Genomic DNA, 27,080 nt, shown 5'->3' on the forward strand with positions numbered 1-27,080 from the left:
GGATAACAACTTTCATAAAATGTGTTGTTTTCTGAACACAAACTGAAGAACAGACAACCAAAATATGGAACCAGAGTCTCCCTGCAGCCATTCCAATGTCCCATTATCTGGCTAGTTCATCCCATTTACCATAAACACTAATGTGTGCATACTGCTTTACTTCTACAATGATTATTTGGATTTTATTTTTACATTTTATAGCACAATGCACAAACACGAATAGGTATCAGATAGACAAAGCAATACTGTCTCACAATGAAAACAGACTTGGCTTAAAACTGCTCTGCCCTTGAAACTCACATTCATTGAAACAGCATTGAAACCCAAACTACATCCAAAGAAAATGCATCTGGTCAGTGGTGGATAAAGATTACCTTTGGGCTGTTTTCAAAACATAGGCCCCTTGCACACAAAACAAGAAATGTGCATGCATTCTTTGATACACCTTCCTGACTTTATTAAATTATATTCCTTGTATAATACAGCACACTTATTAGATTTAAGTTAAAGCACATTTTAAATTTATAGTTTGAACATTTTTCCACTAGGCAATGAAACAAAAATACAAAATGCATGAACCAATAATGACAAAACTGCCCAATTCAGAACATTTCCATCATAAAAGTCTACTTCCACACACACACAATCACATTTTAAATGTATTGTTTGAACATTTTTCCAGTAGGCAATGAAACAAAATGCATGAGCCAATAATGACAAAAACTGCCCAGTTAAGAACATTTCCATCATAAAAGTGTAAATCTATAAATAGAGTGACAGTAGTGCAAGTCATATGCATCTTGCACAGCTTCTTGCACTTATTTTCAATTTCATTTTTTTTGGGGGGGGGGCAAAAGGGCAAAAACCAGAGACATTATAATCACTGCTTGTATAACTTTGGAAAGTTGCTAGAATAAAATAGGTGACCACCATGCATTTTTCACTGCCAAGTCTTGAACCCAAAACAATCCTGTGCACTACAGTCAGAACAACATACCCCTATGCCAAATCATCAGCTTCTTGAAAGACAGACTAAAACTTAAATGGCTATCATGTAGTGAATTCAGTTCTCACCATACCTACACACACACACACACACACACACACACACACACACACACACACACACACACACACACACACACAACACACACACATGTACACTAATTGTTCTGACAGATTTTTGGAGTTCCTAGCAGTATGTTGTATTATCATTAGGACTGGGAGGTTAGCCATCCATAAAGGGGTATACATGATTTTGAGAGTTTTTTGAATGTGCAGGATTTCTCAAGATTAGATCAAGAAGGGAATGCAAGTTTGTGTCACCTGTTAACTGTGACTGAGTTTTGCACTGCTGTTCAAAACAGTTGCAAGCCATGAATGATGTGAGAGAAGCAACAAGATGTGTGCTCATTAGATAATAACTTGTATTGATTGTTTTTTTTTACATCCAAACTGTATTTCCAGTAATTATCACTAGATCTGAGCATTACACGGCCCCAAAAAATAATACCAACAACATTGACAGCAGCAGTACATTAATATTAAGTCCTTATGGAAAATATTTGTACTGATTTCCTGTACACCTCTCAACAGGTCCTCATCTGTTATACTCATAATTCCTACACTCACAAAATGTATACAAAAACAGTTTTGAAAACATTGCATTCTTACATAGATCTGATGAGGATTCTTTAATCCATGCTTGTTCATCAGATATTTTCCTTTCACAGTATCCCTGTCTGTAGGTCATTATATACTTCAAAACAATTATTGAATTTTAAAATGTATCTACAGTCCAAGGAATTATTTATGAACTGATTTCAACAATTAGTTTCAGACACTTAATGGCAAACCTGTCAGTTACACTAAACTGAAATATTTTTAGATAATGGTTATAGCAATGACTTGGACAATGATAGTAATGGTGATGATGAGCTTCATAAGAATGTTTTCTCACACATTAGAAAAAGCTTTTATAATATCCAAGACTGCAGCTGCATCTCTAAAATAAGAGTGCTGTGCAAAGGGTTATGAATAAACAAAATGTTGCTGTCCACAGTGCATTTATTAGCAAAAATGGAATCCAACTATCTGGAAAACATACATGTGTAAGGTTTCCTGAACATGAGCAAACAATCTACTGCTTGTTATTTTCAAAAGGCGATGTAGGAAGCATAGTCTGCATCTTTGTGAAATGTTATTTGGACAATTTGCTTTTTATAAGGCCATAAAGAATGAAACTTTACCACCATATCCACATCAAGCAGCTGATTTATAAACCTACTTAGCATACTGTGAATGGAGTCACCAACTTCCCAAAAACATAAATCAGTCGTTCATCTACTCAAATGGATGCAGCATTAAATGAAAAAAAATCACACAGAAAGACAGGTGTGTGTGTGTTTAGTGGAAGGTTCCATCTCTCTACCAGAACTGCATCATATCAGGTAGGCAAAAACAAATGTTTTCTTCTTCTAAAACACCTTTCATAAATGAAACTTTACCACCATATCCACATCAAGCAGCTAATTTATAAACCTAGCATGCTGTGAATGGGAATGGAGTCACCAACTTCCCAAAAACATAAATCAGTCGTTCATCTACTCAAATGGATGCAGCAAGTACAAGCGAGCTAAAGTACCTACTCCGATGAGCAAAAATGTTAACCAACACTAACTGTCTAAAAATAAAAAGCGAGGAATCATTCCAGCAAAGCATAACATAGTTCCAGTCATCTGGGCTTAGCTTACCCCAACCCAACGAGCGTCGAGCGATGATCAAAAAGCTAATCCAAGGCAGCAAAGCATAGCAGTCCTTCATTTGGACTGCAGTTCGTAAAAAGCTTCCAATATCCAGTAAAAGCATCCTCCATGCTTCCAAGTTCACTTCTAACCTGCCTAAAGTATTCAAACAGACGCGCGCATGTCTTCATTCCGACAGGCTGACGGAGCTGACCGTGCTGATGTCATCGCGCACGCGATGACGTCAGCTCCAAAAGCGCAAAATCGTAAATGAAGGGGTGCCACTCGGGAATCGTGGCACCCCATTATTGGAACCCCAAAACTCGGTAAAAACCGAGTAATTCGGGACAGTTGGGAGGTCTGTTTGCAAGTGAAAATATTTCAATATAGTTTGCTTTCACTTATATAAATGTATGATTGCCTACGTCATACTTGATAATTCAATAAAGATGTGAATTTATAATTTGACAAAAAAAAACAGGAGGGCCTCAAATAGGCAGCAATGCTACTTCACCAGTCCTAGAGGTTTCTCATGTCCACACCATCTGAATTCTATAGTACTTAAGTTGTGTAACACCTTTTCAATTTAAACAACTAATGATGAAATAGTTATTTGACATTACACTACCTAGCAAAGGGCACAAATATTTTTCATACAGTACAGACAGACTCTTGATGACACCTTATGCACAGGCATTGTGGATTTTGTAGCTGAGTACCTAAAACTACTACAATTAATTATGACAGACATCCTCTTCTGGTCAGTGACTGCACATACTGAAATGGTACTGAAGTACTAGGACACTCACTGACCTGTTTCATACTCATCTGCATTGCAAAACTACACCAGGTGGAGGTTTGGCTGCCTACAGGTCACAGCAATGGACTTTAAATTTAACTCTGTTGGTCTGCTTTGTGTCTGGTGACAAAGTAATCGGAACACAGGAACAACCCAGGTAAAATAATCACAGGGACCATAAGACGTCTAGTTATACATACCTTTATATAACTAGATATCTTTGAGCCATGAAAGACTTAATCCTATTTGACCCCCTACTTGTTCACAACTCTATATAATTCAATCATCGTGTTTCCACCACAAAAGTTCTTGTCACCCTTTACAAACTCTTAATGGTGCACCCCCCCCCCCACAATCAAGAAGAGCTGTACATAACTCTGGTGTAAGGGTCTAGTCTTAATGGAAGACAAGGTAGTACTCTGCTTGCCCTGCAGTGGTAACTTATTCCATAGGCTGGAAATATGTTGAGTTAGGAACCTCTCTCTCTCTCTCCAGCAAGTCTTGCTTATTTGTTGTAAAATTTAGGTCCCTAGTATGGGTGTTTACACAGCCAGTGGTTTTGTGAAGAAAACGGGTCATTAAATAGGACTGAGTATTTCATGGTTCACAAAGCAAGACATATTTCACCTTGGAGCAGCCAGGAAGTTACTGAGTATAAAGGAGTGTTATATGCTATTCTATTGAAATACTTGACGGATTTAAAGCCTTGAATTTTTTCTTGGCTAAAATTTTGGGGTCCTGCCAGCTGAGAAATTTGTTTTGATTTGTAAATACCAAAGGGGGCACTGTATTCCATGATGGGTCTGATAAGGGAAGAATACAGTGGCAAGAAAACTTCTTTGAATATTGAAGATACTCCTTTGGAAATTAGCTGTGCCACAAAGGATTTCCTGACTGTGGTGGAAACAAGAGGTTCAAATGAGGGAGACAGTTGTCCACACAAGTACTAAGGTTTCTTATGACCATATCTGTTAGATGAGGAATACAAGTTATAACACATCAAATTAAGTCTGTCAGCAGTAACAGGAAACCCCAATACTGAATAAGCATACAGCTGACTGCAGTTTGCACATCCTTTTTTGCATCTATACAAAAGTGTCGTATATTTCAGCATCTTTAGTCAGCCCTGTGGTGCACAGGGATAAAATCTTAGTCTATCCCATGCTGTCTGAGTCGCATTTAACAATGTAGGCACTGGAGAAGCCAGCCTGGAGTGTGGTAGTGAGCAAAAGACTCAAAAACGCAAGGTTTCCATCCTGGGTGGTAAGGCAGGCAGGTCTTATGCAATGATGGCTGCCAGTGGAGGCTGAGAGATGGACTAAGCAGCACTAAGGGGAATGGATGCCATTCCCCACTAACCAACACTGCAACTGGAAGCTGCGCCCATGTCATGGTGGCTACTACTGTGGGTTAGGACTGTCAAGCTATTGTGGGGATGGGGGAGTTCATGCTTAAGCAGAAAATTATAAAAGCTGTTTGGATGATGACTTCCCATCACTCTCTCTCACCAAGACAGGAACAAACTGGTACTATAAAGGGGCTGATAGGCAGCAAGGATAAAAAGAAAAAAATATATAAACAAATTCTTTTGCAACTTTCCCAATGACAGCTTTAGAGGATTTTCTAATTTCTGATCACTGAAAATGCCATCTTAGTTGACAGTTAAGAGTAGTGTGATACAGTATGCTTGTGTGTGATGCAGCAAGATGAAAGGACACTACAAGCAGAGTATGCATTAAGTGTTAATCTCACAGATGAATGAAAATCCTCACTGCCACTAGTCTGATAAAAATTAACATTTCACACAGTTGAAGAGATGCATAGTCATTTTATCTTTTTAATGGTATAATCAAAGAACTCTTCACTAAACCAGAATTTAAATAATTATTTCTGTTATGGAAGATATCAAACCATTTAAAAAAGCAAGAGCTTTAAATGACAAAATCAATTATCAATCACACTAAGGAAAACAGCAGTGCTGTCACTTACCTAAATTTTCTGATACCATAAATTCTTCTACTTCATCATCAGAATCATCCATCAAAGGTGTAAATGCATACCTAAAATATGCACATCAAAAATAAATATTTGACAGTAGAAAATACACAAATACTTACAATATTTATTCGGGAGGGGTTCAACACCAGGAACACTGCAAGCTGGAGTTGATTTGTTGTTTCTGAAATTCTTAATTAAAAACTAAAATATTAATATTACAGTACTCACCATATCTAAAGATATCGGTCACTGGCATAGGGGGATAAAGCCCTGCCTATGACCCAGGTGACAAAGGTTTGATTAGTGGTCAGGGTGACTGCTGGTTTTGGTTTGGGTCCCCAAGCTACCGTATGCAGACAGTGTGCAATGCATGGGAAGGCCCTCATGATGATGATATGGATTGCACATTCCCCCCACCAGGGGTGGGGATAAAGTATTATCCTTAAATCCCCTGACATCTGCCTTATGATGGCTTCTGTAGCACTGGTAATCACTAATGAGAAACAATTGGTCTCGCAAAGGTATGGAAGGGCTAATAACTGTCAAGCAACAGGAAGAAAAATGATGAGGGGGAATCTCTGACAGAGGAAGCAAAGTGGGTCCTAACCAGTGGACGTACCCGTTACTTTGATATGCAACCAGGTAAAAAAAATAAATCACTGGGCCCATGTTTACAGGAGCAATAGAACCAGTGGCATTCAACAGAATAACTTGTACTTAGGTTAACATATGTGCTCCGTATCACAAACGCCAATTCTTTTTGATGAATCAAAAAGAAAGGCCTTCTGAAATGGAATAAATTAATTCCACAGAAATACACTTTGTTAAATTTTCTAGCTTCTAGCCATATGCAGATAAAAGCAAACTGTCTAAACAAGGAAAATGTGATCATCATCTTGCAGTCTACAGAAGGCTATCACAGGGGCTAGACACTTTGTAAACACCCTTATAACAGTGGGCAGACCAAAGGCCAGTTGCAGAGGAACTGATAATGTGATCCAGACACAGAAGACATCTAGAAACTTCTGAAATGCAATTCTATGAATGTGATGGTATGCATTGTTTAAATCAAGGATTCTCAGGAAACTCAAATGAAAAATAAGGGACAACAAAATGGGAAGGTATAACATTCAGAATTTGGACTCAGAAGCATTTTAAACAAAAACCTTCTCCTAAAGGAGGAGCATGGAGAGTTTTTAACACCCCATGAGAGAGCCAATTCTCCATGATGGGGGGAAAATACAAGTTAGGTCTGGCAATTAAGGGGGAATCCCTCAGAAAGAATGGGGTGGGGGAGAAAGACTCCCATTGCCAAAGGTAACCTTGATGAATTTATGGTTTACCAGCATGGGGGTAGTGTTTTGTTAACAGTCATAGAGACTTGTTAGGCTGTCCTAGTTCTGTGGGGTTACTGTGGCCTTTGGAAACTCCCTGCCATAGCTTTGTATATATTTGCTTACCAGGAGCTTGCTGAGTCAGTCTAATTTGCCTTTAAAAGAAGGCAGTAGTGACAACATTAAATTTCTTGGACAACTAAGGGAAAGAAGACTAAAAAACGAAAGACCCCATGAAACAGCATATCTCTCTCATCACACTTAACATATAAGATTACTAGATGATCCAAAATTAAGAGAGAATTCAAAAGTTTCATTTTGGACATCATTTGGGAGGTTCTGAGAATGCTGCCATGCAAACCTCATCATAACAGTTCCAGTGTCAGCAGCCCTGGAAGTGGCATCAGCAGAATCATAAGGAGGTAGTTAGATAAAGCAGATCTCTCCTCAGAAGAGGAAGATGATACCAAAGACATTCATGTTCTCATAAGAGACAAGCATATAATTCAACATATAAGCTTCCCAAGTGAGAATGCCAAGACTAAGTGTTGCAGAAGTATATACTTTTTTCACAAATCTATCAAAAGCTTTCCCTTCCTTGTCAGAAGGAAAGGGATTACTATTAACCAAATGTTAAACAGCAGCTGGAATCACTAAGGCAAAAGCCACTGAGTCTGATGTGAGATGACTGCAAAAAAACTCAAAAGCTTGAGGAACTTTACACAGTCTGCCTGCTTTCGTTGGAGGTAGCAGGTTGGCTGTCAGGCAAGTTACAGGCTGTGACAAAAACATCCTCTAAAGTGGAAAGAACAGGAGGAAAAGGAATATGGAAATTCAATTTGTAACAAAATATAATACTACATGATGGACTAAAACATCCTGTCCTACTTAAACACCTGATTCATTCTGTAAATGGTTTCAGTGAAGAGAATCCTTCAAAAGGACTGTCCAAAACCACACTCTCCTTATAGATTCATATAAGATTACTAGGCTAACAGCTTAAGGGTCTTTACAAGCCTAGCCAATATAATTCGATTTTACCCTACATATGGACACTAGGAGCAAGAGGGTGGCATGGATTCTGTGCCTGTGTACTGAGTATCTTACAGAATGCCCCTGTCCATAAGGGACACAGGCACTACCCCCCAGTGTGAATTTGAGATTCTCCGTCCATTGATCCAAATGCATTTGAAGAGGGACAAGGAAGGGCTATGCTTAATTTGAACAGGAGAGCCCTTCCTTGGCCCTCTTCAAATGCAATGCAGAATCTGAATCAGAAATCTGTGGAAATAAACCTAATTTTTTTCCTTTCACACTCATTTTGAGGTTTAGCTCTCTTGAATCTCTTCTGAAAATGAATCCCCTTATCTTTTACCAAAAACAATCCGGCGGTGGTGGTGCTGCGGTAGCATTGTCACCTCACAGTAAGACGCTGTCTGGTTCGATTCTCAGCTAGAGCGTCTTCTGCGTAGAGACATGCGTGAATGGGCGTACCTTTGTTGAAGGTTGCACGTCAGGGCTGGTAACTCGGAACGTAAAAATCAACTATTAATCATTAGCGGACTGGAGTTCCGCTGTGGCGACCCCTAACCAGGAAAAGCCAAAAGACACAATCCAGCAGTGAACTAAACCCTGAGATAATATTGAATAAATCACTCCAGTCCAATGAAACAGATGGAAGACATATGTCTGTATCAGATTCTTTTTTGACAGGAATTTCTGAAGAAACAGACTCACTTTTGCCAGCCAGCCCCCTACCTCCAACTCTTTGGATAGGCATAGCTTTCTGGCTAGGTAGAGGTGGGATTCTCTGCCTCTTCTCCCAGAACTGACATGAGTCGCTCTCCCTTGCCCAACAAGGGTGCCCCAACAGCTACAGAGGATGTGTGACTAACACCTGATCCATAGCATCTGTAGGGACAATATCAGCAGAAGAAAGATAAATAGATGAGTGGTCTAAGGAACCAGTTTTGGCCACAGCAGTCACCCATCTGTGGCTGAGGTGCTTTAGCAGTATGCTGTGGTGACTGTACACTAATTATTTTTGTGATTAGAAGAAGGAAGAACTGAGGAAGTGGTAGGTCGATCCATGGTTAAGCTGAAAAAGATGCCAGACTCCAGGGAAAGCCTGGCAGCAGTAGTCGGTAAAATAGGTTAGAAGTAAAAAGAAGTACATTTTTCCATACAGAAACACAGTAAAAAAGCACTTTGAATACTTAATTCCAGTGCCCAAAAGTAAATTAAACAAACTTTCTTCTAAGAAAAACAGTTTAAAATATGTTTTATAACTTTATATCACAAAAGAAAAAAAGTATGAAGCTCACTTTTAAAAGTAATAAAAAGGTATGCAACAGCCATTAAAAACACTTTTTCCTTCCCACAGTGTTAACATTATTTTACAGAAAAAGTATATTTCTGTCTTAAGAGTAAAGTGAAAGGTTTCACCTCTGAAGGGAACTTATCTGCCCCGCAATGGAACAGCATAAGCCAACCGTCAATCCTTTAAAAGTTGCACAGAAGCACTCTTTTTCAGAGATAGAAAAGTTCTGAAAGGCTTGGTGCTCAAACCTTTTTGTCACCTCAAGCTGATTAACAGTTTGGGTACATGGAAGGTGCCATAAAGCTTTGGAAGCTGTCAGGCATTTAAATACTTGTCAGGATATAATCCATATAGATCAAGTTACTCCAGCAACGATCCACATGAAGAGCATCCAGTTTTGTCTGAATAAAAAGGAAATCACCAGTAACATCGTTGTTAAGGTCTTCCTGATCTTTTGGACTGTTTCCATTGTCTGTTAAATAGAATGTGTAAAACCTTCCCATAAAAGTAGATGTCCTTCTCTTCACTGTTGCAGTATTCTTTACAACAGGGCTCCTCTGCCAAAGGTACCCCAACATCTGGCCAGTATATCAAAGCCTTTAGGTTGTAATAGAGATGCCGTACATCACATGCATGCTCCCCATGTACAGCGCAGGGCATAAAGGTGATGTAAGGACGTACTGTCCTCTGAACTGAAAAGCCCCAGAAGGAATGACAGTCTAAGGAGACAAAGAGGAAACATGTACATCCAGAAGAAGAAAAGGAACATGGGGATGAGAGATGGAGCAAATACTGCAGTAGTGAAAAGGAGGACATCTATTGTTATGGTAAGATTTTACACAACTGTGCTATGTCCTTCTACATCACTGTTGCAGTACTCTTTACAATAGGGAAAGTACAAAATCTCAGGAAGAAAGTTGGGAGGAGGAAGGCCCAGCACAGCCCTCAAGAAAACCATGTAGGACAGCCCTGGCAAATCCAGCTCTAGCCCTAGAAATAACATCCAACTTATAGTGCTTAGTAAAAGTATGGAGAGAAGTCCAAGTAGGTGCCTAAAGAACAGCATTAGTATCCAAACCTTTGAAAAAAGCACCAGCAGAAGCCACAGCCCTGGTAGAATGAGAATTAACAGAAGGAAGGAAGGCTTTTCCCATGAAAGGGATAACAAAAGGAAATCACTTTAGATATCCGGAAAGAAATGGTTTGCATCAAAACAGCCAAACCTAAAGACCTAGAATGAAAACAAACAAAAAGCTGCTCAGATTTACAAATGGCTTTAGTTTTGCCCAAATAATATCGGAGTTGTCTATGCAAATCCAAGGTGTGAAGAACCTTGTCAATAGCAGACTGTGGAGAAGGGAAATAAGTGGGCAAATGAACAGACTGATTAAGAGACGACTCATTAACCACCTTGGGCATAAAAGAAGGATTAGTATGAAGAGACACCCTGTCCTTATGAAAAACCATAAAGGGAAAAATGGCCTTAAGGGCCTGCAGCTCAGACACCAGTCTGGCTGAGGTAAGGGGCAAAAGAAGAACAGTCTTCCCACAATTCTGTAAGGAAATTGAAGCTGCAGGCTCAAAAGGAGACTAAGTCAATTTTTCCAAAACAAAATTAAGGTCCCAGGAAGGAGGAATAGGCTTCCTGGGAGGCCTAATATGAAGGATGCCTTTAAGAAATTGTTTGACCTCAAATAATCTAGAAGCCAAAAGGGGAGGCAAAGGCAGACAAGCAGAAATAGCTGACAGGTGGGCTTTAACAGAGGAGTATGCCAACCCAGCATTGAGCAATTCTCACAAATAAAATAGAACAAAAGGAACTTCCACAGTAAGTGGATCCAGGTTATGAGAGACACCAGACAGAAAATCTCTTCCAATTGGATAAATAAGATTTTCTGGTAGTGGGTTTCCTGGCCTCCTGCATGAAGCATGTCCTCAGAAAAAAAGGTGCCTTAAAGGGATCAAAACCCTATCATGCACAATGTCAGCTGAAAAGTGGACAGGTGGGGATGGATGACAGACCCCTTGTCTTGTATGAGTAGGTCATCCTGTGAGGTAGTTTGTGATGATTGCCCTTGGCTAAATACAGAAGAGGAGGAAATCAATACTGTCTAGGGCAAAAGGGAGTCACCAAGATTTTGGGAGCATCCTGTTCTGTCTTCAACAGGACTCTCAGTATGAGAGGAAGGAGAGGGAAGGCATAAAGAAACATTCCCTTCCAAGAAAGAGAGAGGGTGTCCACCTTCCATGCCAGAGGACATGGGACTGGTGCAAAAGAGAGGCAGTTGTCTGTTCAGATGGGAGACAAAAAGATCTATTTGAGGTGTACCTCACTGTTGGACAATGTCCAGAAACACATCTCTGTGAAAAATCCACTCATGAGATTGTGTTAGGGACTTGCACAGAGAATCAGCCACAAAGTTCTGATCTGAGGGAATATAAACCACCTGAAGAGTCACCGGATACTGGACAGCCAGATCCCAAACCTGCACAGAAGATAAGATCGTGTCCCCCTTGCTTGTTGATGTACCACATCATTGTGGGACTGTCTGTGAGGATTTGCCTCTGGAAGGAAAAGAGGATGAAGGGCCTTAAAAACCAAGAGAACAGCTCATCTCTTTGATATTGCTGGGGTCCTTCTTTTGATGAAAAGACCAAAGGCCCTGTACTTTCAGAGGATCAAAGGAGCCCCCCCCCCCATCCCATGTCTGAGGCATCTGTAAAGAGTTCCTAAGTGAGGACTGGAGGTTGAAAATGAAGCCCTGGATTGAGGGACAATTGATGAATCCACCACTGAAGTTCCAGTTTGAGCCATGGGAGAACAGGAACTGGAAAGTCCAAAGGATGAGAATGTTGAAGGCAGACTGACTTTAGGAACCACTGGAGCTTTCTCATATGAAGCTTGGCCACAGGAAGCATAGGAATACTGGAATCCAGGTGTCCCAGAGCCCTTAGAAACTCCCTGGCTGTAATGGAGTCCTGAAGAATAATGAAAGAATGCAATCAAAGTTAAAGCCTTGAGGCAGAGATGCCAGCACTGGAAGAGTCTGGAGCCTGCACCCTAGAAAAAAACATGATCCTGAGAAGGAGTTAGGAATGATTTTTGGAAATTCACTGTAAACCCTAGGCTGTGCAGGAGACAAACAGCAAATTTAAGATACTGAAGTAAAACTGCTGGAGAAGAGGTCTGAATGAGTAGGTCATCCAGGTAAGGAAAGATCTGGATTCCTTTCAATCTGCAAAATGCAATCACAGAAGCAAAACATTTGAAGATCCTTAGGGTGGTAGAGAGGCCAAAGGGCAAAACAGAGAACTGAAAATGCAAGAAAGCAATGGAGAAACATAAAACTTCTTGAAAGGGGGACGGATACAGATATGGAGATAGGCATCCTTCAGATTTACAGAAACTAGAGAGGCCTGATGAAGAAGAGGAAACAAGGTTTGAAGGGATAGCATCCAAAAGGAAGGAACCTTCAAAAAAGTGTTTAGCTGAAAGAGATCCAGAATGGGTCTTCCAGGTGCCTTCTTTCCTAGGGACCAAAAACATTCTAAAGTCAACCCCTTCCATTTTTGAGGAGCTCGAACTTCTCAAATTGTTCCATGAGGCAATGGGCCTCAAAGTACCTCTGGGAAAAAAAGGGTTGCTGTTTCTGAGGAATGCCCCCCCCCCCCTCCAAAAACAAAAAACAGGAAAAGAGATTAAAGCACATAATACCCCTGGTGAATTGTGGATACAACCCAATAATCTTGAGTAATCTTTAACCAAATTGGAAGGGACATGGAAAGACAAAGCGAGAGAAAAAGGATAGTTAGACAGCACCTGGCTTGTCTGGAAAAGGAGGTTTCTGAACTGAAGGAGTTTGAGTAGACCTTGCAGGAGGAGCCCTTCTACCACCTCTCTTACCTTTGGGGGAAGGCAAGACAAAGGCAAGTTTATTAGGGTAAATCCTTTGAAACTTGGGAACAAGTAAAACAAAAATAAGTTTCAAATCCTGTAAAGCCTTACCCTTTTCCTGAAAGGACTTAAACAGCTCCGCAGTAGAACCAGCACCAAAAAGATGTTTGTTATCTAGAGGAGCATCCATCAGATTAGTATCATCAGGCAAAGGCTGGAGGCAAAGCAAGGAATACCTTCTCAATACAGAACCAAAAGCAGCAGCTCGAGATGAGGTATCAGCTGCATCATAGCTACATTTAATAGAATGTCGAGCAACCTGAAAAGATGGTCCCACTAAAGAAAAGACTGAAGTCTTCCCCTCAGAGTCAAGAAGATATGAATAACCTGACAGGGCTGGGAGAGAAGAGCTAAAATATACCTGGTCATGTGGGTCTGGTACTTTGCAGCTCTGAAGGCCAAGGTAGTAAAAGTATACAATTTCTTACCCAACCTCTCCACAGTTCTGCTATCCTTCTCAGAGGGGAGCAGCTAAGTAAAAGTCAAAAGCTTAGCTGGCTTCTCAGAAGCAACAGGAACAAATGAAGGGTCAGTAGAGGGCCACTTATAAGGGGATTTGCAATCCTCAGGCACCTTATAAAAGCCCATCAGTTTTTTTTAGGAGCAGGGATAGGGAGTCAGATGCCTGAGAAGCTGCAAGAAAAAGTATCCAGTAAGGCAGCAAGAGCAGGCGGGACAGCAGAGGGCTTAGGAGACTCCATCTGAAGGATAATACCTTTGCTGGACATCAGACCTGAGCACAATCCCACTTAAAAAAAAAATCCATCATACGGGAAACTATCACCAAAATAAATCTCCTTAAAAGGAGAATCAGGACTAATAGATTCTTCCTCCTCCTCAGTGCCATAATCCAAAGGAGAGGGAATCTGGGAAGAATAGCTTAAGGACTGTTCATCAGAATCCACATCCTCATCTGATGAAACTTGCTCCCTAGGCCTCTTAAGAGAGGTGGAAGATCAGGGGGGGGGCAGGAACAGATGCCCCAAGGAGGCTTCAAAGCCATAAGGGCATTAAACAGGCCTTGTGTGAATCTTGCCATTCATGTTGAGGGCCTCTGGGAGCAGGAGAAAGGTACTTAGTTTTCTGCTTCTTTTTCAAGGGGAAGTCAGCCCTAAAGATCTTAGGTGGCTCGAACATCTGATGACACTAAGTGCAGTAGGAATCTCTTCTTTGACCAAGATTTGAGGAACATCCCTAGGCCTTTCAGAAATAATCAGCTGTGTTTCCCCTGAACATCCAAAGTGGACATCTGCAAGGCCTCCAGGAACGTGCAAGAAGCCGGATCCATGCCGACCTCTGAAATGGTCACGGCAGAGGAATACAACTGAAAAACTGGGCAGTCCTCTGGGCTTTCGCTAACCTCGAGAAAGAGACATCCAGTGGAGGCAGTACAGCTGAAAAATCCAACTGAGCTTTCTTGGCCTTCTTCTTCGCAGATGGCTGACCCTCAGACTGGGAAGATTCCTCCACAGCACCAATTTTCTAAGCAAATTGCTAAAGAAGAGAGATGACTACACAAGGGTTTTGGGACAAACGCCTGACAAATGGGACAAGACATATGATAAGCACCTAAGCAAAACAAACACTGCTCATGATGATCCTTATGGGGATCTGTCTCCCACATTGACATTTCCCTTTTCTGGATGACATGAAACCAACAATCATAAAATGAAAGGAGATAAGAGAAAATCCAATGGGGTACTAACCTGAAAAAATGGCTTGGTAAACAATAGACAAATAAACACAGACTGACAATCGAAGATGCTATTCAGACTGCAGGCGAAGAAGTTCTGAGAATGGTACATCTGTACATCACCCTTATGCCCTACACCATGAGTGGGGAGCATATGTGTGACATATGGTGTCCATATTACAACTTAAATGCTTTGTTATAGTGGCCAGATGTCAGGCTACTCTTGGCAGGAGATCCCTATTATAAAGAATACTACAACAGTGATATAGAAGGACATGAACATGAGTTCCCTAATAACAGGCAACCTCCAGGATTTCCTCCGGGTGCAGCATCCACTCATGAGGATCTATCCTGAATCTGATAAAAGAGTCTGGTCCTATGTTCTGCTCTGATGGAATATATGTCACACCTGCAGAACAAACTGCTATGTCCTAGGCAATCACAGCTAGTCTGGAAAAGTGGTACAATCTTGTCCCTTCCTGTTTGTCTATGTACCACATTCATCAGGGCATTTTCTATTACCAACAGAAGTCCTGGAGTCCAAACTTGTTTACAGAGTATTTGTCAGGATATTATCTCCTTTACATTTGTCTGTCTGTATTTGAAATGTGGCTCCCAAATCCCATGGACAGACATTGACTCATTAAGAAACCACCTGCCATGCAAAGTCTGAGACATTTCCAGTGAATGAATGAAGGAGAATGGGAGAGAAGGGGTGCCCTAGATTTACCAGTATTTGACCGACCCAAGTAAGTTCTTTCTTCACAAAGCTGAAAGCATGATTTCGAAATGGAAGAGGATGTAGACGCTGGTCCCAAAGGGATATGAGAAACCACTGAATCTTCATGTGAAGTCTGTAAAAAGAGATCATGAGGATAAGATCAAGAATTCTCAGAAATTATCTTGCTGTGGATACGTTTTGTTGGGACAGACTGAGAAAATGATAAGAAAGCATTTTCCCTGAAGGCAAAAAGTATGTCATCAGAGAAGTGTCCAAAAGACATCCCAGGAAGACTAGCCATGGGAGGGTCAAAGGATGACTTTTTGAAATTTAGTTTGAAAAACAGGGTACTGAGGAGATCCAGTCTGAAGTGGAGACAAGTCAGAGCATCCTGGCTGACAGATGCTGGGATCAGGCAATCATCCAGGTACAGATATACATGAATGTTTTAAAGTCTGCAAAAGACTATGACTGGGGCAAGGCACTTGTTAAAGACTGCTGGGACAGCAGATAGTCCAATGCATAAAGAAGTAAACTGCAACTGAAATGCCAAACCAGAAAATCTCATAAATATTTGTGGTTGTGAATTTGAAAGTGTAACATCTTTGAGCTCTAGAGCAACCAGAAAAACACTACAAGACAGGAGGGAAAGACTGATTACAATGTCAGTAGTTTTGGAGCAAGAAGAAAGGGGTTGTTTTGAGAAATGCATTATTAGATCTTATACAATGTATGGATTGTTTCCCAGATATTGTGAACATTTATCAACATGGGTTCTTAAAGGAAATATCTGTACTGACTAACTTGATTTTTGTGATCAAGTTACCTTTACTATTGATGCTGGTTTTGCCTATGATACTGTCTATTTAGATTTACCAAAAGCATCCAACTCTATCTATATGTAAAGTACTGTCAGATTTGGATTATAATCCTTTCATTATGCAATGGATATCTAACTGGCTTTCAGACAGATCTCAATGTGTCATTTTTTTCCCCTGCAATGAAAATTCAGAGAAGTGTTCCTCAGGGCCCTGTGCTCAGTCCTATACTCTTCAGTTTGGTGTTTCCATAACACAACTGAATAAGTCTTTTTGGTTAAACAAATATGCAAATGACTGTAAACTTGGTTTTGTTATTTCCAATAACAAAGAATTTGTGAAAATGAATCAGCTCTTAATAAATGGGCATCAGATGTAGGCCTTTCTCTCAGTAATGGCAAATGTAAGGTGATGTATTTTGGTAAACCAATGGTAAGACAGAATATAGTCTTACAAGATATGTATTTGGACAAGGTTTCCCAGTATGAAGATTTAGGTACAATAGAGAGTCAATTATCTGAACTAATTGGAACCTAGGGTAGTTTGGATAATTAAACTGTTCAAATAATCAAACATACATTGAACTGGATAAAAAAACTTCTAAAATCTTGTTTTTTTCTGCATGCAGGGAATATACTTTTCAACCATTCAGAAATTCCAGTGGGGAATAAAGAATACTTTTCACACACGAGCTGGTTACAAGCTCAAAAAACACCCACAAGCAAATACATGCATTTACATATTCAGACCTTATGATTTTTCCTACCCGAAAACTTTGGAAGGCTGCGTTCAGATAACTGACATTTCGGGTAATCGACTCTCTACTGTACTGTAATTTCTAATTACCTTATTTTTTTCTAAAAAATGTAGATACTGTTATTAATCAATCATTAGCTCAAGTGGGTATGCTTGTAAAGAAATCTTCAAGTAGAAACATGTATGATGGTCAAGTTATATAAAACATTTATAATAACTTACTTGGAATATAACAATTCTTCCTGTATTTACTTAAAGGAGGATTTAACAAGAACTATGAGTTTTCAAAGAAAGTTCAGAAAAAAGATGCATGGTTTATTTAACAATAATTATTCTGACAGTCTTAAAATACTGAATTTATTTTCATTACATTGCTGACACTAAAGGGGAAACATTATTCTTGCCTATAATGCTTTTAGCAGTGTTGGACTCAGATGGAGAATTTGGAGTTGCAGGACATGTCTGTGTGTTCAATGCATAAGATTTAAATTTTAGAGTTGGTATCAATAGATTTACATTAAGACAAAATTCATTACTCAAATGATTCCATAAAATAGAGAACGATTATCAAATTCTATATGATCCTCACAAAGTTGATTTCTTAAAGAGAAATCTGGACTTGTGGGTTGGATCAAAGGCCATCTTTTTATGGAGGCTGTGCTTTTCAAAGGCCTTAAGGCTTGAATACAGTTCTTAAACTTACAAGCTTATGAGCTCAGTTTGAAAATGTGTAAAATGGGCCTCATAACGCTTTATTTTCCAAGATCCATGAACAGCCTGTTGTAAAAGCATTTTCCCTACTGGGAGGGGGGAATGTTGCTTTCTAATTCCAGCAGTTAAAAGCTTCTGAAATTAATTGAGACAGAAGATGCATTTTGCTATTTGGAGGGAGGGGAATTCCTAACTGTATAGGACTAGATGCTGCCCACTGAAGCCTGTATCCAACCTCTATGATATTTAGCACTCAAGAGTGTGGAAGGCAAGGATAGTTATAGCTTTTTCTTTTGAAAGGAGACTATTCCTCACCTTTCTTTTTAGTTTCACCTTGCCATTTTTTCTTATTCAGTTGCATGGAAAGCGGTGCTAACATTTCTAAAAAGAGGTCTTAACCTCATAATTAAGGAGATTAGCCAAATATTGTTGCATATTTGTAAATACAGGCAAAACATACTTTTACACAAGTTTGGTAATGTATTGCTTTAAAGGCTAAATTACACAATGCATTTTTTTTTTTGCAAAACCTAACAATTATCCTTGTTATTTCTGACAGAACTGGCCAAAGAAAAGGTTTTAGCATTTTTGTTTCATCTAATGAAATAACAGCAGGGTCTGCAACAGGGTTCTTAAAGAGAAAATTGTTAGTATTCTCTAGACTCTATCAGGTTTATTAGGAGTTGGAGGTTGCAGTCGTGAAATACTTAAGCTGAAGCGGTATTGTCTAAAGCACCAAAGACAATTAGATGGATACAGGCTTGGGGTAATTCATGCTGAAGAGCTAATGATATCTATTTTGTAAACTGGACATCTCTTTTCCTTCCCACATAAAGAAATCTTTCACTTTAGACATAAAATCTACAAAGGAGATTTGCGTACTTGGAGAATCTGAGCAGAGAGTATCCTCAGATTCTGACTCACATGCAGCAGGGGGAAGATATTTGTGAAGCATAATCAAATCTTTTCTGATTTGATTCTGATTGTGTTTCTTGGGAAAGGGGGGGGTCTCAAGATATGTGTTTTTTGGTGTTGAATTCACAGTCTGGACCTCCATGAGTGACTTACCAAAATCTTTCCTCACCAATACTTGATACATGCCTCCTCTCCTCAGTCAAAATGTACAGATCTCTCTTCTTGGTCAACTTTGCCAGAAGAATGGTCTGTTGGAACATTCAAGGTTCCAGGGACATAGCAGCCTCCAGAGGGGATGTGCTACAGGGAACAGGAGAAGCAAACCAACAGTCTGAGAACTGTATAAGCGTTTCAGCGGAGTTGTCGGTCATTATACTGAAATCTACCTTTGCTACAAATGAAGTAATATCAGGTAATGGTCCGGTATTCTTAAGCCAAGAAATCAGTACATCTGTGAAGCAGTAGGAATTTAAGCATATTACCTTATGTCCCAAACATCTGCAAAGCAGTACACAAACAGCACCTACATTCAACAAAGTGTGACAGCTCTTAAAATTCAGATTACTAACCTCTAGCTTTGAAGCACAGAATTACATCATTGCAGTCCAAACTGTCTCAGAGCTAAACTTATGTACATCTATTTTTTGTTAGTTCTTGAAAATAAAAGAAATGCTATTGGATTTGTTGAAAGAACGGCAGTGTAAACAGAAATCTGTTATGAAGGATCGACAAGGAACCTCTCAAAAATTCAAAAGGGGGAAGAGGGAGGATGAGTATGGATTTTGGAAGTCATGCTCAGTAACTTACCTGCACCAGTGATTTGTCAGGCAAGTTCCAAATGTGTAGATAAACAGAAGGAATAGAAGGCACTTAGAATATTCTCAAATAACCTTGCTTCTTCAGCTATACAAATTCTCAAGCGCCATGTTTAAGTTCAAAGCTAGATAAGCACAACCACTTTTGTGTGTTTCTTAAGATGCTACTGAAGCTGAATGCAAAGTTTTGGAAAGTAAGGAAGATGTGATGATCCCGTCATTGGCACAAAGCCACAACAGGCTGATACTTAGAACAGTATTTTAAGTTCAGTCTACTTCAAATGTACTCAAGATTTGGAAGACGGCTCAAGAAACCAATACAGCATAATGTCTGTATACATTGTATATCAACTTCTAAATCACTAGGTTACTATTTTCTTGAACATATAAACATTTCTGAAATTTCAGTTCACTGTTTTGCATGACTTGACATGCACATAGTGTTGACATAATTATTTGCTATTAACATATTTAAATGTAAATAGTATTTCTTGTATCAGGAAGCATATGTGAGCATTTGTACTTAGTAATGACACTTGTAGAATATGAATGGCCAAAGTATGTGCTTAAGGAAATTGAATATGTGACAATCTGTATGCATTAAAATGAACTTTGTACTGTGAACTCTGAGTAAAGTGTGAATAGTGGAAAGCACTGAAAAACAGGAGCCTGCTTGAAAGCAGGAAATGTGCCTTATATGGAAGTGTATCCGATTTTCTTTCTCTGCCTAGAGATGTAGTAATGTGAACTGCTTTAAGCCTACGGGTAAACCATTGATTGGTTAATTGTCTTTTGTGCTAATTTAATTGGTCTAGTTTATATTTTTGTACTGTCAGCAGTATCACCAGTATATAAGCTTATGCATTCCTTTGTTCGGAGAGTCTCCCTGGTACTTTCCATGAGGCTTCCACATGTACGCAATAAATACCACTGAAAGAGAGGAAGAAGTGTCTTGTCTTCATTTAAGATAAAATGTTAAATGCAACAATTGGTGCCGTTTACTTGGATCTGAATTGACAACAGCTGCGGTACTTGGGGATTGAACGAAGTACTGCTAGTAAAAGGGCCAATGACAGAATTTTCAGGGCAGTGTTTCGTTCATTTCCTATACTTGCCTGCTTTAAAATTTGGACTATATAATTTTATAGAAATGTAATAATTCCTCTCATTCTGTTGTTTTGAGGTAAGTGGCATGCATTTTTTTTCTGCTATTGATTGTGCAGTATGAGAGTGGGTTAAAATGAAAACAGCTACATCTGTAAAATACAGTATGCTTATTGTGTGAAAAAATGGATGGAGTGTGGGAACCATAAAAGAGACAAAAAAGGTACACCAGCTGGTTATATGTATTGTCCCAGAACAGTTGTATGTTTATAAGTCAGTGGGGAGGGTGATGGTAAACTCGCTTTTCCAGAAAATGGTAGTTTTACTAAACATATTTTGCTTAATCTCCAAAGAAAGTTAAAGAAAAAAGGGAGAAGAATATCAGGGTTGTGCTTTGCAGCATTTAATGATTGGATGACAGAGGAAAAAGAAAGGAATAGGTTATTAGTAGTTTTAAAGATATATCAGCAGGAATTAAAGAGCAACTGAGGGAATACAACAAATTGCTAGTAATTTAGATGTAGTAAGGGACTTTATCTGTAAAATTAAGCTAAATTCAGATAACTGAAAGATAGCGGCAGAAGCACAGCAGCCTGATTCCACAACTAAAGATTCCACTCCTACAGAAAGAGAACAAGCTGAGGACAGTCACTCTAGTGAATCTGATCCAGAAACAAGCGGCTGTAATGTATTTTAGGGCCAGTTCCCCGCTATAATTGACAGTGGGGATGGGTATTTTGGGCCACATAAATTTAATCCAGATTCAGGATCAGAGTTGTCAGACAATGACAGATTGTTACCTTTGAGGGAGGTACCTAACCCAGCCCATGCTAGCAGTGCACAGGAATAACAGACTGTTGTAGTACCTTGATTTTCAAGCCATTACCATTAGGGCGATTGGCATTACGTTTAATCCAGCTAAGTTCGGACATATTTGTTTACAAAATCCTACAACAGAAGAAGTCAGGGCAGTTCTTCAGTGATCTGATGATTTGGAACCATGCTAATGTCCTTACTCCAATTCCGAAATATGATGCACAAGGAGAAAATGGGTTAGAAGCGGTCCAACAGCGGACAGTAGATACTATTACAGTGATAGTTCCCTGGTCCAAAATTAAGTCAGTTCTTCAAAACATAGATGGGTTATGCCCACAAGTATGGGATAAGCTAAAAGAAGTAGGTTTAAACTGGCCTAGTCTTGGATTGCATGAATTAGTCACACAAGTACAATACCTCTCCGACCACTTAGCATGGGAAAAAAAGAGGTGGATGCCAAGGGGCTGGAAACCAAAATAGACAAAACTGGCAGGAAAATCTATGAGCCCCACCTCAAAGCTATAATAATCAGATGGAGTGTTTCAATTGTGGCCAAGTGGTCCACTGGAGAAATGAATGTCCGTATCTGGCTGAGCAACCTGCCCCACCTACTGATACATCACCTCAGTGGAATTCTAATTGGACTCCATCCAATCGGCAGCCATCACAATGAAGATTCCCTGAACAAAGACAACAGCAGTTGTGCCCTTTCAATTCCTGTGGATCAGGATGGACCACTTTATGTTACCTGTCAAAAATAAACCATACCCATTTTTGATTGACACTGGGGCATCCAAATCTATGTTAGGTCCCCTCTCTAATAACATAATGGGAGGGGTAGGTGTCTCTGGCATTCCTATTGAATATTCTGAAACCGTCCCAGTCCAGTAACTTTGGGACCTTAACAAGGCAATCATGCATTTTTAGTAGGACCCTCAGCACCTTTAAATTTATTGGGAAGAGATTTGCTCTGTAAGATGGCAGCAACCATCTTCTGCACTGCTGAAGGAGTATATTTACAAATACCTTCAGATAAAAAAGATAGTACTTTGGCTACTTTAGATGAAAATGTCACTTTGCAAACAATGCATATGCAGTCTGAGCTCGATAAAAATAAGTATCTAAATTCATTACCCTCTTATCTATGGACCACTCATGATAATGATGTTGGGTTTCTGATTTCAGCCACTCCTGTAAAAATAACTTTAAAACCTGGAGCAAAGTTACCTCGGGTACCACAGTACTCTGATGGTAGAGGCCACATCTGGTATTGCCCCCGTCATTTCTGCCTTAGTAGAACAAGGAATTATAGTACCTACAACAAGTCCATGTAATACTCCAATTCTACTGGTAAACTAGCTTAAAGATTTGTGCAAGACTTGCGGGAAGTCAATAAAGCTGTCTTGCCTGTTTTTCCAATCGTACCAAACCCAGCTACGATTTTAAGCTGTATCCCACCTACAGCATGTTGTTTTATGGTTATAGATATCTCATCAGCTTTCTTCTCTAGCCCAGTACATTCAGATAGTCAGTATTTGCTTGCATTTACTTATAAGGGCCAACAGTATACTTGGACCCGACTATCCCAAGGATATGTAGAATCTCCAACCTTATTCTCTAGAGAGCTGCACAGACAACTGCAGGATTTACAGTTACCAAGTTCAGTATTGGTCCAATATGTAGATGATATTCTTATAGCGTTGTAACATACCAAGTCTTGTATTGAGGACTCACTTTTAGTTTTAAAGTTTTTAGCCGAACAAGGTTTTAAGGTAAATAAATCTAAATTGCAGTTCTGTCAAGAAAAGGTACAATACCTGGGACACATCATTTCTATGGGTTCACGTCAAATACTTCCAAGTAGAATTACCTCCATTCAAACTGCCCTCTGCCCTGTAACTCAGAGACAACTCAGGGGATTCCTCGGCCTAGCAGGTTATTGCAGACAGTGGGTGCACAATTTTTCAGACATTTCGGCCCCTCTGTTACAGCTTCTAAAAAAGGTCTTCACAGACCCTCTGCCTTGGTCCCCTGAACATGAAAACGCCTTTTAGGCTATTAAAACCGCACTAGTAAACCCACCTGCTCTGGTGCACCCAGATTATTCTAAACCCTTTGTTTTCTTCTGTTGTGAAAGAAATAAAACTGCCCTGGATCTGCTGGTGCAAGTGCGCACGGAGGCAATCGACCTATAGCATATTACAGCACTCAGTTAGACCCTGTTGCTTCTGGCTATCCACCCTGTTTATGAGCAGTGGCAGCCGCTGCTGTTTTGATCGATATGGCAGCACCACTGACATTAGGACATGACACTATACTAGCAGTAACTCATGCGGTGCAAGCGTTACTTATAAAAACAAAAACACAGTATCTTTCTAATGCTCGCCTCACTAAATATGAGTTAACTTTATTAACTAATCCCATTGTTCAAATTACACATTGCCCACCACTAAACCCTGCTTCATTAATTCCAACTAGTGACGAGGACGAACCACATGACTGTGTGCTTGTAGTTAACACTGTTCTTTCCCCTAGGATGGATTTGAAAGATGTTCCTTTGCTTAATCCTGATTTAGTTCTTTTCGTTGATGGATCCCGTTTACGAAATATTGGTGAACTCCAGGCTGCATGGTCAGTCTGCTCGCCATTTGCAGTTTTACAAACTGGACAATTACCACCTGGCACTTCTTAGTAGCACTTTTGCATGCATGTAAAATGGCCAAAGACAGATCTGTTACTATTTATACTGATTCACATTTCGTCCATGGTGTTTGTTCATGATTTTGGTACCTTATGGAAGGAAAGGGGCTTTTTGACATCCTCTCGGGCACCAATTAAAAATGACCTGTATATTGATCACCTCTTACAGGATTTATTATTACCTTCCAAAATTGCTGTTGTCAAGTGTGCAACTCACCAGTCTAACGACTCCCTAGTAGCTAAGGGAAACAATTTGGCTGACTGGGCTGCCAAGCAGGCTTCTCTTTCACATACTGTTCAGGGACAATTTCTGCAGCCTATCTTACAAATGGTTACTTTTGACACTACTGTTTTGAAAGCTTTACAAAGTGAAGCATCGGAATCAGAAAGAAAAACATGGCTGGCCCACAGTTGTTTCCAACGCTCTGATTCAATTTGGTAACATCCTGATGGCAGATTAATTTGCCCTATATCTATGTTAAATTCTCTTATAAAAGCATATCATTTGCCAGCTCCTGTAGGGGTACAAGCATTAATCAAACAAATCCAGAAGGATTGGTTTGCCCCAAGACTTTCTGCTTCTGTGCAACATTTTTTGAGCACGTGCTCCATTTGTTTACAGCATAACATTTTAAAGGGCACTCTGGCTCCCGCTCAACCAGTGCCAAAACTAATGGGACCATTTTGTGCTTTACAGTGGGAGTTTATTGAACTCCCACCTTGTACTCGTTTTAAATATGTTTTGTCTATTGTCGATATTTTTTCGGGGTGGTTAGAAGCCTACCCATGTGCTAAAAAACGATGCTATTTCAGTTGCAAAAAAATTGTGTTATGAATGGATACCTCGTTTTGGTGTTCCTTGTCAAATATACTCTGACCGTGGAACACATTTTACTGCTAAGTTAGCTGAATCATTGTGTACAATGCTAGGCATTACTTTGAAATTTCATTGCCCGTACAGACCACAGGCATCAGGTATTACTGAACGCATGAACCAGACTTTGAAAACTAGACTTGCTAAAGTCACTTCAGAAACAGGCCTAACTTGGGTGCAGGCCTTACCACTAGCCTTACTTTCTATGCGGTCACAACCACATCCTAAGGGTCTTTCTCCACATTAAATTCTCATGGATCGCCCTTTCCGTATGCCCATGACACCACCACCACCCTTTTCTGAATATGATGCATATAATAATGATATTCTTTTGTCCTGCAAATCTCTTGTTTCTTTCCTACAGTTTTACCACTGACAAGTAGCAGCCACACATCTTTCTGATCCTTTTCTGGCATCTGCCCTACAACCAGGGGATTGGGTTTATGTTAAGTCCTTCTCTAGAAAAACAGCGCTCTAGCCATGCTGGAAGGGGCCCTTCCTGGCTCTTCTGACAACATCATCTGCTGTGCGACTGCAAGAATATCCAACCTGGATCCACATTTCACATGTCAAAAAAGTTGTGCTGTCTGAAGATCAACAACCTTTACCTTTTTCAACTCCAGATTCTCCTCCCATTGCTACTCATACTCGAAGTAGAACTGTTCCAGTACCTGATGATGCCTAACATTTACCTTTTTGGAAAACTCCAAACTACTGACACTACGCAGACTCAACAACCATTTCCACAAAAATATTGGACAGCCATTTTGATAATCATTCTTGTTGTACTGTTATTTTAATGTGGCCATTTTTATTTCCTGCTCTAGGCATCCACCTTTCAACACCTACCAAGCTATTAAATTTGCCTATGCATCATCCCTCAATATCTCTGACTGTTGGATCTGTACTGCTTTACCTACTGTTCATGGGGGATTGATGCTAAGTACAGTCCCTTTAGGGGCTACTGAAACCTGGATGAATCTGATCTATGACACTTCAAATGTCACTTCAAAAGACAGGATAGCATTACATCTGTTTAACTGTTGAAATGGAACTGTGTGTTTTCAGAAATTTGGTAAAGTCAAGGTAGGATGGAGTTTTTGTAATGTGACAGTTCCCTACAGGTGTAACAATAACTCCTCCTACTGTAACACAACCTATGATTCATTTTGTGAACTGGTGCATAAAACATATGAAGAGGTAAGAAATAATTCTGTTCTATTCGATTCTCAGCTAGAGTGTCTTTTGTGTGGAGACATGCGTGAATGGGTGTACCTTCGTTGAAGGTTGTGCGTCAGGGCTGGTAACTTGGCACATAAAAATCAACTACCAATCATTAGCGGACCGGAGTTCCGCTGTGGCGACCCCTAACCAGGAAAAGCCGAAAGACACAACAACAACCACCAACGGCTAGGATTGATCGATAAGAAGGTATTTCATTCTGAACAAGGTTATATAAATAGCAATATCACCACTAAGGTGGAAAATTGCTATTCTGTATGTGGTAGAAGAGCCTGTAAATGGCTACCTGGAAACTGGTCTGGTAGCTGTCTCTTAGGTTTAGTCCCAGCCATCCGACATACATCTGCTTTACCTCAAGGAAAAATTCGGAATGTTCGAGAGGTCAAAAAGCCTGCCAATCCGTTAGGCCAAACTGACGCTTCATGGATTTATCACCATGATTTAGCTCATAATGGCACCAAAGGACCATCTCATATGGACTTGGGTGATGACATCATATCGTGGGCTGGTATAATTCCAGCATACGAAGCAGTAAAATCAATTTGGGAACTGAGAAAACTGTCTAAATTGCTTGAAGTATTAAGCAATACCACATTTTCTGCTTTAGAACTAGTGACCGATGAACTGGCTGCCATGAGAGCTGTAGTCCTTCAAAACCGTATGGCTCTCGATTTCACCCTAGCCTTTAATCCAGAAGGAGTGTTGTATATTTATTCCTGACAATCAGCACGAAATTGAAAGCCATCTTGAACTTATTCAGCGAGT

The 27,080-nt window shown here is 39.9% G+C and overlaps 1 protein-coding gene across 3 annotated transcripts in view; it reads right to left on the bottom strand.

The window, feature by feature from the left end:
* TMEM87B (transmembrane protein 87B) overlaps positions 1-27,080 on the bottom strand; it is a 1,440,625-nt gene that overhangs the window by 342,222 nt on the left and 1,071,323 nt on the right. For all 3 annotated transcript variants that reach the window (XM_044078977.1, XM_044078974.1, XM_044078964.1), the window contains one exon: positions 5,533-5,603. In XM_044078977.1, the coding sequence (XP_043934912.1) occupies positions 5,533-5,603 (71 nt within the window). The remainder of the gene's footprint in view (positions 1-5,532; positions 5,604-27,080) is intronic.

The sequence above is a fragment of the Protopterus annectens genome, chromosome 1.part1 (genome assembly GCF_019279795.1).
Source record: "Protopterus annectens isolate FY-2018-M chromosome 1.part1, PAN1.0, whole genome shotgun sequence".
Taxonomy (NCBI): domain Eukaryota; kingdom Metazoa; phylum Chordata; order Ceratodontiformes; family Protopteridae; genus Protopterus; species Protopterus annectens.